The sequence below is a fragment of the Protopterus annectens genome, chromosome 12.part0 (genome assembly GCF_019279795.1).
Source record: "Protopterus annectens isolate FY-2018-M chromosome 12.part0, PAN1.0, whole genome shotgun sequence".
NCBI classification, from domain to species: domain Eukaryota; kingdom Metazoa; phylum Chordata; order Ceratodontiformes; family Protopteridae; genus Protopterus; species Protopterus annectens.
The window spans coordinates 945,539,425-945,558,337 of record NC_056746.1 but is presented as its reverse complement, the minus strand read 5'-3'; the positions used below and the strand labels follow the sequence as shown (position 1 = coordinate 945,558,337).

The window sequence follows — 18,913 nt, the reverse complement described above, 5'->3', positions numbered from 1 at the left end:
TTGCACAGGCCTGGAAATGAAGCCATTTTGAAGCAGACCTGTATCTGTATTTTATATTTCAGATTTTATACGCAGCTTCAGTAAATGCAGTCTGAGTGGAAAGCCAATAACTGTCAGGTCACAACACTGATAAGGATAGGATATGCTGAACTAAAGATTCTCAACAGAACATTTTGCTATGTTCTTGAAATGCCTTACAGAGACAGGAGACACTCTCAGATAGGCACTTAAAATATAAATATTATTTAGATGGTAAAAGGCCTGGGAATCAAAATTGAGGAGGTGTGTGAAAAGTACAGTTTTGTACCTACCATAAATGTAGATGTTCGAGGATCCACATTGCTGCAGTCCTAACTATTGGGTAGTCCGCTGTCCCAGTCGGCCCGAATACCAAAGTATATGGCTGACGTCGGTCAAGGCGCATTAGTCTGACGCCAGGACGTCAGGGTACTAATGCGCATGACCGACGTCATATCCTCAGTCTTTTCTTGCCCCAGATGTCAGAAGACCCTAAAAAGACAAGGCCAAAACCAAAAACACCAAACACTCCTGCACCAAAAATATGTACAATATATACAAAATTACAAGAGTACAACCTCACCCACACAACCACCCCTAAACACAGAGGGGAAGGAGGGAGGGTAAATTGGACTGCAGCAATGTGGATCCTCGAACATCTACATTTATGGTAGGTACAAAACTGTACTATGTTCTTCATTCCACATTGCTGCAGTCCTAACTATTGGGTAGAATCCCAAAGCAGAGGTAAGGGAGGCTGGCAAATCATAAGGAAGCAGGAGCTGTCAACATGCCTTGCAAAATAGCTGTGGCAAAACCAGCCCTAGATTTAGAGTAGAGAGGAAGGTGGTAATGCTTAGAGAAAGTATGCACTGAACTCCAAGTAGCTGCCTCCAAAATATCCTTAGTTGCCACACCCCTTAGAAATGCTGTTGAAGTGGCAGTAGCCCTAGTGGAATGAGGCCTAATCCCAGCTGGAATTTCCTTGCCATGATGGGAATAACAAAATGCAATGCAAAACCCAATCCACTTAGAAATAGTTTGTTTTGACACAGGCTTGCCCTGAGAACTCAAAGCAAAAGAAACAAACAACTGCTGAGACTGCCTAAAATCCTTAGTCCTGCTTAAATAATAAAGCAACTGCCTGTGTACATCTAAAGTGTGCAAAATTTTTTCCCCCTTATTTTGGGGATCTGCATAAAAAGTAGGCAAATGAATAGTTTGGTTTAAAGCCACACTAGAAACTACCTTGGGCATAAAGGAAGGATTAGTACGTAATGATACTCTATCCTTATGGAAAATCAGAAAAGGCTCAACCGCCATAAGGGCCTGCAATTCAGAAACCCTTCTTGCAGAAGTAATGGCCAACAAAAAAGCAATCTTCCATGACAAGTATTTCAATTCAGCAGTAGCCAAGAGGCTCAAAAGGTTGTAGAGTAAGTTTCTCCAACACAAAATTGAGATCCCAAGCAGGAGTAGGAGCTCTACGTGGGGGTCTTATATTCTTTGCCCTCTAAGAAATTGCTTGAACAAAGGATGCGAAAACAATGGTGGGTCACAATCATAGTGAGCTGAAATTGCTGCAGCATGAATCTTAATGGAAGAGAAAGACAAACCTTTGTCCAATAACTCAGTAAGATATTGAAGAGCCACACTCAAATTAGGCTCAGAAATCTCCAAATTCTTTGCTGCACTCCAAAACAAAAATCTCTTCCATTTTTCTGCGTACACTTTCCTTGTACTAGGTCTTCTGGCTTCCATAATCACATTTAAAACTTGTTGAGGAAGCTGAGACCTGCTGTGTTTCAAAACAGAATATGCCAAGCTGTTAGATGAAGAGAGTGAAGCTTGACATTGAGCAGGTGACCGTCTCTCTGAGACAACAGGTGTGGAATCAAGGGTAAAGGCCATGGAGGCTTCCTTACCAGACTCCTCAGTAATGGGTACCAGTGTTGCCGAGGCCAATCTGGAGCTATTAAAATCATCCTTGGCTTGTCTTGTCTGACCTTTAGGAGCACCTTTGGGAGAAGAGGCAGAGGTGGAAAGGCATACACATGAAGATTTTTCCAACTGAAAGAAAGAGCATCCACTTTCCAAGCTGTGTGATGAAACCTCTTTGTGCAAAACTTTGGCAGCTGGTGGTTTAGTGGAGAAGCGAACAGATCTATGTCTGGAGTTCCCCATGACACTGTCAATTTCGAAATACATGAAGATCCAGTTTCCACTCGTGGGGATCCATGATTTGTCTGCTTAACACATCTGCTAAGGAGTTCTGTGCTCGGCAGAAACCTTGCCTGAAGAGTTAGTTGCAAGCTGAGCGCAGTCTCCCATAAAATCATTGCTTGCCTGCACAACGGGTAAGAATGTGTTCCCCCTTGTTTGTTGATGTACCACATGACAGTTGTGTTGTCTGTTAGAATCAACACCTGCCCTGGAAGAAGTAAATCCTTGAAAGCCATTAATGCAAACTGGACTGCTAACATCTCCTTCATGTTGATATGTAGATGCTGTAGTCTGGCAGGCCACTTGTCTTGTATCCACTTTCCATGTAGATGAGCTCCCCAAGCAATGTCTGAGGCATCTGTCGTTAGAATCTGACTCGCCTCTGGCCGGGTCACAGAGAGTCCCTTGTTTAGGTGACATTCCTGAGCCCACCACAAAAACTCCTGTTGAATGCAAGGTATTATTTGAATGACAGTGTCCAAATCCTGGCAGTGCTGTGTCCATACATTTTTGAGATACCATTGCAGCTTCCTCATATGCAGTTTGGCATTGGGAAGCACCAGAATACAAGATGCCATGAACCCAAAGGCTTGAAGGACTGTCCTTGCAGTCAGCCCGGACTGAAGAGATAGTTGATGGAAGTAAATGGAAAGATTCTTTTGTTTGTCCGGGGTTAAAAAGGCCATCTGGGCTGCTGTATTCAGTCTCACACCCAGAAAGCACATGTCTTGAGAGGGTACTAGACTGGACTTTATTTCGTTCACAGAATACCCTAGGCATCTTAGCACTGCTATCACATAGTCCAAATGCTGTAAAAGGTCTTCCTTTTCTTGAGCCAGAATCAGGCAGTCGTCCAAGTAAGGATAGATTTCAATTCCTTTTAGCCTGAAGTAAGCTATCACTGGAGCCAGAACCTTTGTGAATACTCTGGGCGCAGTAGATAAGCCAAAGGGCAATGCAGAGAACTGATAATGAGAATTTCCAGCTCGAAAACGCAGATACTTCCTGCAACTTAGTCTGATAGGCACATGAAGGTAAGCCTCCTTGAGATCTAAAGTTACCATCCAGTGATCTTTGCCCAGCAGAGGTAAAAGCTGTTGTAACGTCAACATTTTGAACTTGGGAATGTCCAGATAAGTGTTGAGGATAGATAAATCCAAAATTGGTCTCCACGTGTTCCCCTTCTTTGGTACTAGGAACAGGCGAGAATAAAATCCTAGGCCCCTTTCTAGCACAGGAACCGGCTGAATGGCCCCTATTTGGAGTAACAGAGAAATTTGCTTGTGAGCCTCTTTTCTTTGTAGAGGAGGAATGTCTGGCATGCCTTTGAAAGGAGGCAAGGTATGGAAATAAAACCTGTAACCGTGGTGAATGATATACAAAACCCATCTGTCTTGGGTAATTAAATCCCAATTTTCTTTGAAAAGAGCCAGCCTTCCTCCCAAAGGTGCTGCCAGACGAGAATGCACTGGCAGCTGAAAAGGTAGGTCATTGGGTCTGTTTACGAAAGGACTGACCCCTGCCCTCACCAGAAGTCTGAGCAGGTGAACTCCCTGTTCTAGGCCTAAAAGAACCTTGAGCTCTGCCCCTACCACGTCTAGACCTACCCCTAGACTGGGAATCATAAGCAGGATATGTCCATCCCTTAGTAGGCCAATTTCTACTAAACTTGGAGGCTGCACCTGCAAAAATCTTTAACAGTTTGCATAGACTTAGCCTTGTCCTCCATTTTCTTTAAAACTGCTTCCACAGGCGAACCAAACAACACGTCAGACTGTAAAGGAGCATCCAAAATCCTAGTCTTAACATGCTCAGCTAAATTCTGATCCCTCAACCAGGCGTGCCTACGAAGAACAGAACCAGTGGCAGCCACCCTCGAGGAGGCCTGCACAGCATCAAAACCACATTGCAAGGAATGCTTACCCACCTGTTCAGACACATGAACTAAATCCTGCAACTCTTTACACTCAATACCTTCTGCCAGAGCATCCACCTTAGACTTCAATTGTGAAAGGAGATAATTTTGATATTTTAACATGTGAAACTGGCAATTCAACGCCTCATGGCTAAAGTGGAAGAAGTATACACTTTCTTTCCCCATCTATCCAAAGCCCTTGCCTCTTTATCAGGAGGAACAGGATTTTTAACAACAGAAGCCTTAACACCTTTAGGCCCCTGAGAGACAGTTTCCGGGTCTGCCCTAGGACTCTTAAAAAGATACTTATGAGCTTCAGGCACCCTATAGTACCTATCCGGTTTAACTGGGGCAGGAGGCAAAGAATCAGGGTTCAGGGAAGCCTCTGCAAAACATCTTCCACCACATTCAGAACAGGAGGTATAGCTAAAGGCCTATGCTGGGGTAAAAACAAGAATTCCCTAAGCCTCTTCCTGGAATCAGAGAAATCTTGACCTTCCCATTTAAAATGCTCCCTCATGGAATGCAGAGTCTCTGAAAATGAAAAATCCTCAGGAGGAGATGCTGAAGGAGTAGAATCATCCACATCAGAATCAGAATAAGGAGGAAACTCCTGCAAGTCTTCAGCCGAAGACTCAGAAGCCTCCGAACACTGCTCAAAACTCTCAAACTCAGGTTCCATCCTGGGCCTCTTATCAGGAGGGGGCATAGAACCTCTAATCATAGTAATCAAATCCTCTGCCATTTTAAGCATATGTTTCTTAGGCAAAGATCCTGAAGAGCTAGGAGAAACCCCCACTGAAGTTAAACCTGGCCTGCCTCTCAAAGAAGCCTTGGAAACAGTAGGGGAGGCTCTAACCACCTTAGGGAGAGAGGGAAGAACAGCCACCTGAGAAGCCCCTTCAGCCTGGCCTACCTCCTGAGAGGACACATCCTGTAACAGTAAAGTCTCTCCTGAGACTCCAAAGAAACTCCTGGCAGAACCTCCGGCTCCACTGAGCCTTCTAAAGAACCGACGTCCGGGACTGTCGGTTCTTCCACTCTAGGCTTTGCTGCTTTGTCCTTGCGCTTTTTGGACGAAGCGCCGGAGCATCCGACGGCATTTTATAATTACAACGCTTCCCAAAAACTAACCTGGCACAGTCTAACCTTCTCTTAATGGTGCGTTTGTTAAATCTAGCACAAGAGCGGCATCCAACAACGCCGTGCTCAGGCCCTAAACAAGGTATACACAAGGTATGGTAATCCCTATGAGGTATCTGTTTCCCACAAGAAATACAGTTATTCACTTTTTCTGACATCCGGTTAAATACTGAGGCAAGAAAAAAACAAAATATTCCCAACGGGTACTTAGCCAACTTTGATTCGGTCTGAAACTCCGACTTCAGAAAATTTCAGAACGCCAACCTGCACTCGCAAAACTGCTTCTGCATCGGACCATGCGGCAAAAAAGACTGAGGATATGACGTCGGTCATGCGCATTAGTACCCTGACGTCCTGACGTCAGACTAATGCGCCTTGACCGACGTCAGCCATATACTTTGGTATTCGGGCCGACTGGGACAGCGGACTACCCAATAGTTAGGACTGCAGCAATGTGGAATGAAGAACATCTGGTGGAGGAATTTTACAATGAAATATGGCATAAGACAGATACTTTCAGGATAGTAGTTCAGTTACACAAGTCTTCAGTCTTGTCTCAATATTTGTTCAGATCACGTTACATTACAATTTCGACAGCTTGACTTTACCTGTGCTGCTGTAATTCAACACTGTAATGGAACACCTTGCATAACATTCTAATATTGCTAGTCAGTACATAACAAATACTACTTATCAAAGTACAGAAGGTTCATTGTGATTTTTATGCTGAAAGTGCACTGAAGACAGAAATCAGTAAGATCTAGCACTTTTTCAAAACAGTTTACAACAGTATTTGCATCTCCGCAAACTAGGCATAGAGAATAAACCAAATATCTGCAAACTTAGTAAGCCAGAGGTCCTTGATGTTGGCCTTGACTTCAGAGATGTCAAAAAAGAGAAGACCCAGCACTAAGCCCTGAGTAACTCCATTACTGACTGGTCTTTCTATGGAGATAGACTCATTTATCCTAATTTCTTAGGTCCTATCTTTGAGCTAGTGGGTCATCTAGCAGGCAACATAAGGGTTTAAACCTAACTTTGTGAGTTTGTCTACAATGTCAGAGTGAGGTTTTGTCAAATTCTTTGGACCAGTCAAGGTAGACAGTATTTTCTGTTTTGCCCTTGTCCATTGCTTTAGTGACCTTTTGAGAAGAAGTTCACTAGGCTGAGCAGGAATTACCTGCCCTTGACAAAATCAAATTGCACTGGATCCAGTGTCTGAAGGCATCTTGGGTCATTGTTCATCATTTCCACGGCTTTGTATACAAAACTAGTCATATTTATGGGTCTGTAATTACCCATGTTGGTAGGTGTCCTGCACTAACACAGAGGGATAACCATTGCAGTTCTCCATTTGCTTAGCAGAAAGTCTGTCTGGAGGCTAGGGCTTAACAGTGATTCTAATGGCCCTGATATGTCATGTTCTATGACACTAAGATGGCATCCTGTGATAAGGGAATGGCATCTATGCCCAGAGAGGTCATCATGCCAATGTATTCAGCCCTCATCAGACCCAACATTAACTATAACACCCACTTTATGTATCTGACCAGACACATGCAACAGCTGGAATGCCCACACAGCTTCCTCACAAAAAAGAATACAAGGCATAAGCACAGTGCCCTATACAGATCGGCTCAAAGCCCTATTCTCTATACTCTGTCATATGGGTCTGGTAATTAATATTGCTGAAAGCTAAGATAGTAGCAGTATATACTTTTCTACCAGATCTGTTTATGGCACAGCTGTCCTCATCAGAAGCTAAAAGCTTAGAACTGGAGAGCAACCTGGATGGTTCATCAGTGGCCACAGACATAACAGCAAGATCAGAGGAAGTTTACACAACAACTTTTGAGCTTCAGGAACTTTATAGAAACTGTCTGGCTTCTTAGCAGCAGGAGGCTGAGAATCTGGGGCCTGAGTAACCGCAGTGAAAGAATCCAAAAGGGCATCTAGTACTGCAGGAACTACAGAAGGCCAAAGAGGTTTTATTTGCAAGAGTTTACAATACTGCAAATAAAATAGAAAGAGATGACTGCGAGATGTCTTGGTGGACAAACTCCTGACAAATCTCAAACAGCATATAATTGTGTAGCACCCAAACAAGAGAGACACTTCTCATGTCTGTCTTTATAGGAAATCTGTCTCCCATATGCATTTTTCCTTTGTAGATGACATGTGAACTAAAGTAAAAAGAAGAAAAAAGGAAAGAGATGCCAAGAAGGACTTGTTTGGACTGGAAGCAAAGTTGTTTTGAAAATTAGTCACTCATATGCCACATATATACCTTATACCTTGCATGTAAGGACACAAGTCTGATATATGGAGCTTGGAAGGTCTACAGGCTTTGGTATGCTGGGCAGACGTTCAGCTATCCTCAGCAAAATATCCCAAGAATGAAGAATACTGCAACAGTGATAAGGAAGGACAAACACTGTTACTCCATGACTAAGAATAGCTTTCAGACAGTTGTGATTTCCAAATGTAAGAATAATGACAACAGGCAAACAACCATGGCATAATCCAAGAAGAAAAGTGCAGGTAGGCCAAAAGACAGAAAAAAAAACTGGTAATAGGGTAAGGAAAGAGAAAAGTACAGTTGTGTACCTACCATAAATGTAGATGTTCGAGTGTATTCACTGCTGCAGTCATTACAATTGGGTTATCCTGGTCGGCCCAAGTTCCAAAGTCTAGGTCTGGCGTCTGTTGCTGTCGCCTTCCTCCCTGACGTCAGTGCGCCAAGGGTATAAAAGATGCAGCCGACGTAATTTTCTTCAGTTTTTCTTGCCCCAGATGTCAGGTGCCCCTAAAAAGGTAGGCTAAATTATGCCAATAAGCATGCATACACAAAAAAACAACTTTTCCTTCATCTACAAGCAAATACACCACATAGGTTGTATAGAATAGAGAAGTACAGATAAGTCCCAGCAAGGAAAAGGGGGATGGTGGGAGGGTAACCTGGACTGCAACAGTAAATACACTTGAACATCTACATTTATGGTAGGTACACAACTGTACTATGTTCATCATGTTTCACTGTTGCAGTCATTACAATTGGATTGAATCCCAAAGCTAAGGTTGGGAGGCTGGTGTTAAATAGGATTAGGAGAGGCTATCAGGCCCTACAGAACTGCAGTGGCAAAGCCTGCCCTGGATTTAGAGTAGATAAGTGATGATACTTTGTAAAAGTATGCACTGAACTCCAAGTTGCAGCCTCCAAGATGTCTTTGGTTGGTACTCCTCTGAGGAAGGCTGCTGAAGTGGCTGCTGCTCTGGTTGAATGTGGCCTAATGCCCTTAGGCACTGATTTGCCATGCTGTGAATAGCAGAAATGAATGCAGTGGCCTATCCACTTTGAAAGAGTCTGCTTTGAGACAGGCTTTCCTTGTGATCCTGCAGCATATGCCACTAGAAATTGTTTAGTCTTTCTGAAAGCTTTGGTTCTGTCCAAGTAGAAGAGTAGCTGTCTGTGAATGTCCAAAGAATGCAGAAGCCTCTCACCCTTATTCTGTGGGTTTGGGTAAAAGGTAGGCAAATTAACTGTTTGGTTAAGGGCCACACTGGACACTACCTTAGGCATAAATGTAGGGTTTGTCCTCAGAGAAACCCTGTCAGGATGGAAAATGATAAAAGGTTCCACAGCCATGAGTGCCTGCAACTCTGAGACTCATCTAGCGGAGGTTATTGCTAGGAGCAGAGCTGTTTTCCAGGATAAGAATTTTATATCAGCTGCAGAGGCTGGCTTAAATGGAGGCAGTGTGAGTTTTTCAAAGACATAGTTGAGGTCCCATGCAGGTATTGGTGCTCTCCTTGGAGGTCTTATGTTTTTGGCCCCTCTGAGGTACTGCCTTAGTAATGGATGAGAAAAAAATAGGTGGTTCTGTATTGTAATGAGCTGAAATGGCAGAGGCATGAATTTTAATTGATGAAAAGGAAAGGCCTTTATCCAGCATCTCAGTTAAGTATTGCAAAATCTGAGGAATATTTGGAACAATTGTGTCAATACCTTGTGCCTGGTTCCAAGCACAGAATCGCTTCCATTTTTCTGCATAAGATTTTCTGGTGCTAGGCCTCCTGGCCTCCAAAATAACATCCATCACTGCTTTAGAGAGAGGTGTGACTAGAATGGCTACATTATCCGCCATGCTGCCAGGTTTAAGGTCCTGAGTTGGCTGTGCAGTATCAGACTGTCTTGTTGGGTCAGTAAGTGAGGAATTTGAGGTAATGTCCAAGCTGGGCATTGAGACAAGCTCTTTAGGACTGGGTACCAGTGCTGGTGGGGTCAGTCTGGGGCAATCAGTATCATTTTTGGCTTCTCTTGTCTGACCTTGAGGAGTACCTTGGGGAGGAGAGGCAGAGGAGGAGAGGCATATACTGTTAGGTTTTTCCAGCTGAAAGACAGAGCATCCACTTTCCATGCTTGCTTGTGATAAGTCCTTGTGCAGAATCTCTGTAGTTGGCAGTTGTGAGGGGAGGCAAAAAGGTCTATGTCCGGGCATCCCCAGTTCCTTGTTATCATGCTGAAGACTTGCGGATCAAATTTCCACTCGTGGGGATCCATTAGGTTTGTTAGTTCATCTGCCAGAGTATTTATCCTTCTTGGCAGGAATTGTGCGTGCAGATGTACTTGGTAAGTCAATGCTGTGTCCCACAAGTTTATGGCTAGTCTGCAGAGGGGGTAGGAATGTGTGCCCCCCTGCTTGTTTATGGACCACATGACTGTAGTATTGTCCGTCTTTATCAGTAGTTGTCCTGGATGAGGTAGATCCTTGAAGGCTGTCAGGGCATTCTGAACAGCTATCATCTCTTTTTGATTGATATGTAGATGCATTTGACTTGCGGACCATGTGCCCTGAATACATCTTCCTGCCATATGGGCCCCCCCAAGCATAATCTGATGCATCTGTTGTCAATGTCTGCTGGCTGTGGGTAAGGTGAATGGCTGTCCCGTGTTGTGGTGACAGGCTTTTGCCCACCATCGAAACTCCTGTTGTAGGCAGGGAATGAGGGTAATTATTGTTTCCAGGCTGTGGCAATATTGAGTCCAAACACTTTTTAGATACCGTTGAAGTTTCCTCATATGCAGTCTTGCATATGGAATTAGCAGAATGCAGGACGCCATGAAGCCCAAAGCCTGCAGAGTTTTTCTTGCAGATAACTGGGTCTTTGTTGCCAACATTTTGAAATAAGTAGTCAGTTGTCTGTGTTTGTCTGGCGTGAGATAAGCCATCTGGGCAGTTGTATTTAAGCTTGCACCCAGGAATATTATCTCTTGAGAGGGAACGAGTTTTGATTTCTTTTCGTTTACTGTGTACCCTAGACCTGTTAATAATCTTTTTACAAACACCAGATGCTGTAGTAGAATGTCCTTGTTCTCTGCTTGAATAAGGCAGTCGTCCAAGTAAGGATATATTTGTATTCCTCTTTGTCTGCAAAATGCAATTACTGGTGCCAGGCATTTTGTGAAGACCCTGGGCGCAGTAGATAAGCCAAAGGGCAGTGAGGAGAATTGGTAGTGCATTGAGCCAGCTATAAATTTGAGGTATCCTCTGCATGATTGTCTAATTAGGACATGCAGGTATGCCTCTTTTAGGTCTAAAGTCACAAGCCAAGCCTTCTTGCCCAGCATGGGCAGAAGCTGCTGTAGAGTTTAGCATTTTAAATTTTGGAATATCCAGGAATGTGTTTAGGATAGACAGGTCCAGTATTGGTCTCCAGGCTTTGTCCTTTCTGGGCACCAAGAATAGCCTTGAGTAAAATCCTAGTCCCTGCTCTTGCTGTGGTACTTGCTGAACGGCTTTCATGTCCATGGGGGATGAAACTTGCTTTGGTGCCTGTGCCCATTGATTGAGTGGCAGGTCTGGCATACCGTTTGGCCTTGGCAGGGTGTGAAAGTGGAACCTGTAGCCTTGTGATACGATGTTTAAGACCAATTTGTCCTGGGTGATCATGTGCCAATTTTGTGAAAAAAGTGCTAGTTTTCCCCACCAAAGGAGCCGCCAGATAAGTGCTTGGTGCTGACAGGGGAAAGTCATTGAGACAGTTTCCTGTATGGCTGTGATTTTTCCTCTCCACTTTTGGAGGTAGAAGCACCCCATTGTTTAGACCTGTATGAGCCTTGGGACTGTGATCGGCCTCTGGGGTGCCTGTATCTGCCTCTCTGTGGCCTGTCTGACGCTGGAAAGGACCAATTCTTTGTAGGCCAGTTCCTGCTAAATCTGGGAGGCTGTACCTGTAAGAAATCCTTGACTGTTTGCATAGATTTAGCGTTGTCCTCCATTTTCTTCAACACCTCTTCTGCTTTACCACCTAACAAGGCATCATGTTGTAATGGAGCATCTAATAGTTTTGCTTTAACATGATCAGGCAGATTCTGTTCTTTTAACCAAGCATGCCTCCTCATGACAGAACCTGTAACAGCGGCCCTGCACGAGGCCTCTAGAGAATCAAAACCACACTGCAAAGTATGCTTTCCCACTTGTTCAGCTGCATGCAATAAATCCTGCATTTCTTTGTTTTCTGCACATTCTGAATTTGTCAACATTTTCTGTTTAAGCAGTGACATAAGATATTGCTAATATTTAAGCATATGAAACTGACAATTTAAAGCTCTTACAGCCAAGGTAGCAGAAGTATAAATCTTTTTCCCCCATCTGTCCAGGGCCCTTGAATCCCTTATCAGAGGGGATAGGGTTTTTTGCAGTGGAAGCCTTGACCCCTTTGGGACCCTGAGAGATAGTCTCTGGGTCAGCAGCAGTGTTTTTATAAAGAAATTTATGTGAATCAGGAACCCTGTAGTATCTGTCTGGCTTAACAGGAGCTGGAGGTAGAGAGTCAGGAGACAGACCAGACTCTGAAAATACATCATCTATAATGTCTAAACAGGATGAATAGCAAGGGGCCTGTGCTGAAATAATAAAAGGAAGTCTCCAAGCCTTTTATTGGATTCTGAGTAATCTTGGCTCTCCCAGTGGAAATGCTCCCTCATAGTATACCGGGTCTCCCCAAAAGAATAATCCTCAGGAGGAGAGGCTGAAGGGATAGATTCTTCAGCATCAGAATCCTCATAGGGCGGAAGAGAATATTCCTGTTCAGAAGAGGAATCAGAGGAAATGGAAACCTGATCTGAAGATTCATATTCTATGTCTTGCCTAGGCCTCTTATCAGGAGGGGGATGGGAACCCCTGATCAAAGTAATTAGGTCTTCGGCCATTTTAAGCATCTGTTTTTCAGGCATGGAGGCTTGTCCAGGAGAATTGCTGTACTTGTTTTTCTTTGTCTTTACAGCTGCTTTAGTCTTTGAAGCTGAAGTTAGTTTTACATACAACTGTGTAGTCCTGAAAACATCCTCAGAAGCCGATGGCTGCTCAGCGGCTCCAGACCCATCTGAGGGAATAGTTTCCGAGTGTCCAATACCTTGAGTTTCCAAGCAGCCTAGTCGGCTCCACGTGGGAGTCAGAAGCGGCCTGTGGCTCTGAGGTAGCGGGCGTCAGGGACTGAGAACCGGGTACAGGCCTAGCGGAAGCCTCGTCATCGGTGTTGGACCTCAGATGCCTGTCCTTTTCTTTTTCTTTGTGCTTTTTATAAACTCCGGTAGTCGGCTATTCCTACGGCATTACGTAATTGAATCTTCTGACAAAGTAATGAAATGCAAAATCGTACCGACGCTTAATAGTGCATTGGTTAAATCTAGCACAAAACTGACAACTAGCAACGTCATGGTCAGGGCCTTGGCAAGGAAAACAGTAAGAATGAAAATTCTTATGAGGTATTTGCTTCCCACAAGAAATACAATTATTAACTTTTTCTGACATCAGTCTGGAGCAAGAAAAAAGTTTCCCCAATGGGGTACTTAGCTTTAATAAAGACTTCGGATCTGAAATTCGAATTTGAAAATCTCAGGAGTCGGCCGACTGGCACTTGTGAACTGCTTTTGCTTCGGGCACCGCAAGGCAAGAAAGACGGTAGAAAATGGCGTCTGCTGCATCTTTTATACCCCTGGCGCACTGATGTCAGGGAGGAGGCGACCGCAACCGACGCCAGACCTAGACTTTGGAACTCGGGCAGACTGCGGGTAGCCTGCCAGCAGGATAACCCAATTGTAATGACTGTAACAGTGAAACACGATGAACATCAACCAAACACTGCAAAACCTCATTACCAACAAGATGGGCAGCATCCAAGAAGCACCATTTGGTATTTAAAGAGAGGAAAGAAAGCAGGAAGACTAGACTAGGAACCTTCGAAGAGATGATGTGGATGGAAAACACTAGGAGATAAAGAAATATGCACTGAATTTGGCCAAGGTGAAAAGGAATAGAAGACCCACATGCCTATATCAGTTACTGCGTGTGGCTATAATGTACCTCAAAGAACACAACCTAGTAGAACTATTAAGAGAGCATGTACAGCCACATTATACTGGGAAAGCTGGAAGATGATGAGTGGAAGCAAAGTAAACAGCTGCTGCAAGATACTCATAGAAGAATGTAAAATGTGGGTCAGTAAAGTATACTAGGTCAAAGCAAGCAGCTGGGTATGGTGAGAGAATATAACCTCTGTGTAGACATGCGCTTCGGGTTGGTTGTGAACAGTGGTGAAGTTGCTGGTTTCTGAACATACACGTTATCCACAGCAAATTTTCTGCAAACACTATAACAAGACTAGGTTTTACTCACTTACAATGGGTGTAGTACACAATCATCTGAAAAAGCTGCTGGTTCATCCTACCTATGAATTCTGCCACAGGATCATGTTCTCCTTCTGTTTTGATAGTGCCTACAATGCTGTCATTCTCCAGGATAGGCAGAAACAAATGCACAAAATCAGAGGTATAGGGAGGGGCAATCACATCAAGTACCTGCAAGGCAAATTAAAAAAATGGGTTAAAATGGGCCACAGCTATCCAGAACAAACTTAAAAGAATCAAGTGCATTCCTCAATACCTAAGACATTATAATCAGTCATACACTGAGAAACTGTAAACATCTTTTATTATGACGCTGTAGTTCAGATACTCCAAAATTCATCAACTGTATACACGCTGTTAACCTCCAGACAGTGTGTGTGTGTGTGTGTGTGTGTGTGTGCGCTAGGAAAGCAGTTACATAGCGAGAAATACTGCTGAGAAGGTACTACTATGTGCGATATTGTAGTTTACTGGCTCACCCTCAGTTTTGCACTGGAGTGGGCACGGCACGGATGATTGATGAACGAACCTGCATATGAAATGAGGCATGATTGGCATGCCACTCATATTAGCCAGTGACACCATGCATACAATGAATGTGTTAACCATGGCTCTGACTCCGGAAAACCTTTAAAAGAAATATAATGTGGCATAACCTACAATACTTTATTATTATCTCACAATTACACAACATATAATTACATTTACCATCCTAAACAGCAGCTTAAGCTGCAGTAACTGAGTCAGTAATAATGGAGAAATATGTTAATTTCATTTTTACAGTAACTAGTAATTGAGACTGGTCAGTAGATGGCTATACAATTAAAACATGATTATGAGTCTTCACTGCCAGTTAAGTATGGTTCCATGCAACAGTTTACAGAATTGTGTTTTCTACATTTGGCAGCACATAGTTTTCCCTGAGATAAGTAACATTAGATGGGGAGTTTTCTCAAATCTGATTAATGAGTGTTTTAGAATCTGTAGTTAGTATTATAGTTTACATGACAACTACATTCATTGCACCTGTTGCCAACTCTGCTGGTTTTTAAGCCACTGCATGGGCATTATTTGTCTAATTTACATTGCAGCAGCAAGCACAGGATTTGTTGGCGGCTGTGGGGAGGCTGGCTGGTGTTGGTGGAATTCCAGTTAAATGCTACTGTATGACATCGTGCCTTCCTAGACTTGATAAAGTAAAATACTTTCAAGCGATTTAAAGCAACTCACTGAATACGTGCAAAAAGCAAATAAATATTAATATAATGGCCTGTGTTCCTTAAACAAGATGCACGGGGACATCTTCCATATAATATACACTTTCCGGTGACAGTACACACTAAACTCATTCATTGCAATATATGCTACATATTCATTAAGGTTCCAGGCAGTATGCTTGAATATTCAATATTTTACAGTGACGTAAAACGCCTCAGGCGAGGTTTGGGCGGTGCTTCTTACTGCACATCTAGTGAGCCACGAAAAGTACAGTTGTGTACACTTGCCATAAATGTAGATGTTCGAGTGTACTCACTGTTGCAGTCATTACATTTGGGTAATCTGCTGGCAGGTTGCCCTCAGTCGGCCTGATTAACAAAGTCTTGGGTCCTGCGTTGATCGCTGTCCCTTCTTTCATGACGTCAGGGGTATAAAACATACAGCCGATGCCATTACATCAGTTTTTCTTGCCCCAGATGTCAGGTGCCCCTCTAATGGGGAGCAAATAAAATTAAAAACATAAAATTATACCTCCATCCAACGGCTTTTAAATATAGCAAAGGAAAGTAGAGGTATAGCCAAAGAAAAGTATGGGGCTGGAGGGAGGGTAACCAGGACTGCAACAGTGAATACACTCGAACATCTACAATTATGGTAAGTGTACACGACTGTACTATGGTTCTTCGTGTTTCACTGTTGCACTCATTACATTTGGGTATATTCCCAAAGCTATGGTTGGGAGGAGGAGTTTATACAGCATTAGGGACAGCTATAAGGCCCTGCAAGACAGCAGTGGCAAAGCCATCTCTGGATTTAGAGAAAATTGGTAAATGATAATGCTTGGTGAAAGTATGAACAGAACTCCAGGTAGCAGCTTCTAGAATATCCCTGGTAGGAACACATCTGAGAAAGGCTGCAGAAGTAGATGCAGCCCTGGTGGAGTGAGATCTGATCCCCTGGGAGATAGGTTTTCCATGGTGCTTGCAGCAGAAATGAATGAAATGGCTTACCCATTTGGAAATGGTTTGTTTTGAAATAGCCTTCCCCTCTGCCCCTGCAGCAAATGCTACCAGCAATTCTTCATATTTTCTTTGAGTTTTACTCCTGTCGAAGTAGAATCTAAGTTGCCTGTGCACATCCAAGGAATGCAGAATCAGTTCCCCTTTGTTCTGTGGATTGGGAAATAAGGTTGGCAAATTAATGGACTGATTAAGAGCCACACTGGAAACCACCTTGGCCATGAAGGATGGATTGGTCCTGAGAGATAACCTGTCCGCATGAAAGATGATGAAAGGCTCCACTGCCATAAGGGCCTGTAATTCAGATATCCTGCTAGCTGAAGTAATTGCTAAAAGGAAGGCTGTTTTCCAAGAAAGAAATTTTAAGTCTGCAGTAGCAGCTGGCTCAAAAGGAGGCAGAGTGAGCCTCTCCAAAACAAAGTTAAGGTCCCAGGCAGGGGCAGGAGCTCGCCTGGGTGGTCTCAAGTTCTTTGACCCTCTGAGATACTGCTTGAGCAGAGTATGAAAGAAGAGGGGTGGTTCTGTGTTATAGTGAGCTGAAATAGCTGAGGCATGGCTTTTAACAGAGGAATAAGACAGGCCCTTGTGAAACATCTCAGTTAAGTATTGCAAAATCTGAGGTAAACTAGGCGCTGCTGTGCTCATCCCTAAAGATTGGTTCCAGGCACAGAATCTTTTCCATTTGTCAGCATAAGATTTTCTAGTACTAGGTCTTCTAGCCTCCAAGATGACATCCATCACAGGCTTGCTGAGGGATGATGAGGGTGAATTTAAGTGATTAGCCAGGCTGCAATGTTCAATGTTGGAAGCTGAGGGTGCAGAATTTGGTTCTCCTGCTGAGACAGCAGGGAAGGTGTCTGAGGCAGGTGCCATGGAGATACTTGTGACACACTGTGCAGGAGTGGGTACCAGTTTTGGCGCGGCCAGTCTGGAACAATCAAAATCATCCATGGTTTGTCATGTTTGACTTTCGGCAGAACTTTGGAGAGCAGAGGCAGAGGGGGAAAAGCATATACTGATAGTTTTTTCCAGTTGAAGGAGAGAGCATCCACTTTCCATGCTTGTTTGTGGGAGTCCTTGTGCAAAACTTGTCCAACTGGTAATTCTGGGGGGAAGCAAATAGATCTATGTCTGGGCTTCCCCATTTGTTTGTCAACATGTTGAAAATCTGTGGTTCCAGTTGCCACTCGTGTGGGCCATGAGTTTTCTGCTTAGTCCGTCTGCCAGTGTGTTCAATTTTCATGGCAGGAATTGAGCTTGTAAGTGCACTTGGTAGCTCAAGGCTGTGTTCCATAAATGCCATGGCTAGTCTGCAGAGGGGGTAGGAATGTGTACCCCCCTGCCTGTTTATATACCATATAACCATGGTGTTGTCCGTCGTTACCATTTGTCCTGGAAGAATGTAGTCCTTGAAGGCTGTCGGAGCATTCTGTACAGCTAACATTTCTTATTGACTTGATATGTAGGTGCATTTGATTTGGGTTCCATTTGCCCTGAATGCACTTCCCTGCCAGGTGAGGCCCCCATGCATAGTCTGAAGCATCTGGGTTTGGGTGGTAGGGGGTAGTGTGAATGGCAGTCCCTTGTTTTGGTGGCAGGCCTCTGCCCACCAAAGGAACTCCAGACGTAGGCAAGGTATGATAGGAATAATTGTTTCCAGGCTGCGACAATGTTGACTCCATAGACTTTTTAAGTACCACTGCAGTTTCCTCATATGCAGTCTTGCATATGGAATTAGAAGAATGCAGGAGACCATGAACCCCAAGGCTTGCAGTATTTGGTCTTGCAGATAGCAGGGTTTTTGTGGCCACTTGTTTGAAGTTACCAAATGAATTTGCTTCTCTGGCATGAGGAAAGCCATCTGGGCAGTTATATTCAAGTTTGCACCCAGGAATGTAATCTGATGACAGGGTACCAGTTGTGATTTATTTTCGTTTATGATGTACCCCAGACAAGTCAGAAGCCTTTTTACAAATGCCAGATGATTTAGATGTATGTCCTGGTTTTCTGCCTGAATTAGGCAATCGTCCAGGTATGGATACATTTGAATATTTCTTTGCCTGCAAAATGCAATAACTGGAGCCAGGTACTTTGTGAATATCCTTAGTGCAGTAGACAAGCCAAAGGGCAGTGCAGAGAACTGATCATGCAAGTAGCTTGCTTTGAAGCGTAGGTATCTTCTGCAAGATTCCCTGATTGGGATGTGCAGGTATGCTTCTTTTAAATCTAAAGTTGCCAACCAGGCATCTTTGCCTAGTATAGGAAGTAACTGGTGAAGAGTCAGCATCTTGAATTTTGGAATTTCCAGAAAGGTGTTTAGAGTAGACAGGTCCAGGATTGGACGCCATGATTTGTCTTTTCTGGGTACCAGAAAAAGCCTGAAATAGAAACCTTGTCCCTTTTCCTCTTCTGGTACCGGTTGAATAGCCCCCATGTTTAATAGGGAAAGTATTTGTTTTTGATTCTCTGCCCACTGATTTGGAGGCAGGTCTGGCCACCAGTTTGGTGTTGGCAACGTGTGGAAATGAAATCTGTATCCCTGGGACACTATTTAAAACCCATTTGTCCTGGGTTAGGAGTTCCCAATTCTTTGCATGAAGAGCAATCTTTCCCCTCAAAGGGGCAGTTAAAAAGTGTTTAGTACTGTTAAGTCATTGAGACTTTTTACCATAGGGGGTTGTCTTGTCA

General features: G+C 43.7%; 1 protein-coding gene across 3 annotated transcripts in view; it reads right to left on the bottom strand.

The window, feature by feature from the left end:
- NELFCD (negative elongation factor complex member C/D) overlaps positions 1-18,913 on the bottom strand; it is a 1,198,759-nt gene that overhangs the window by 72,526 nt on the left and 1,107,320 nt on the right. For all 3 annotated transcript variants that reach the window (XM_044089975.1, XM_044089974.1, XM_044089973.1), the window contains one exon: positions 14,030-14,159. In XM_044089975.1, the coding sequence (XP_043945910.1) occupies positions 14,030-14,159 (130 nt within the window). The remainder of the gene's footprint in view (positions 1-14,029; positions 14,160-18,913) is intronic.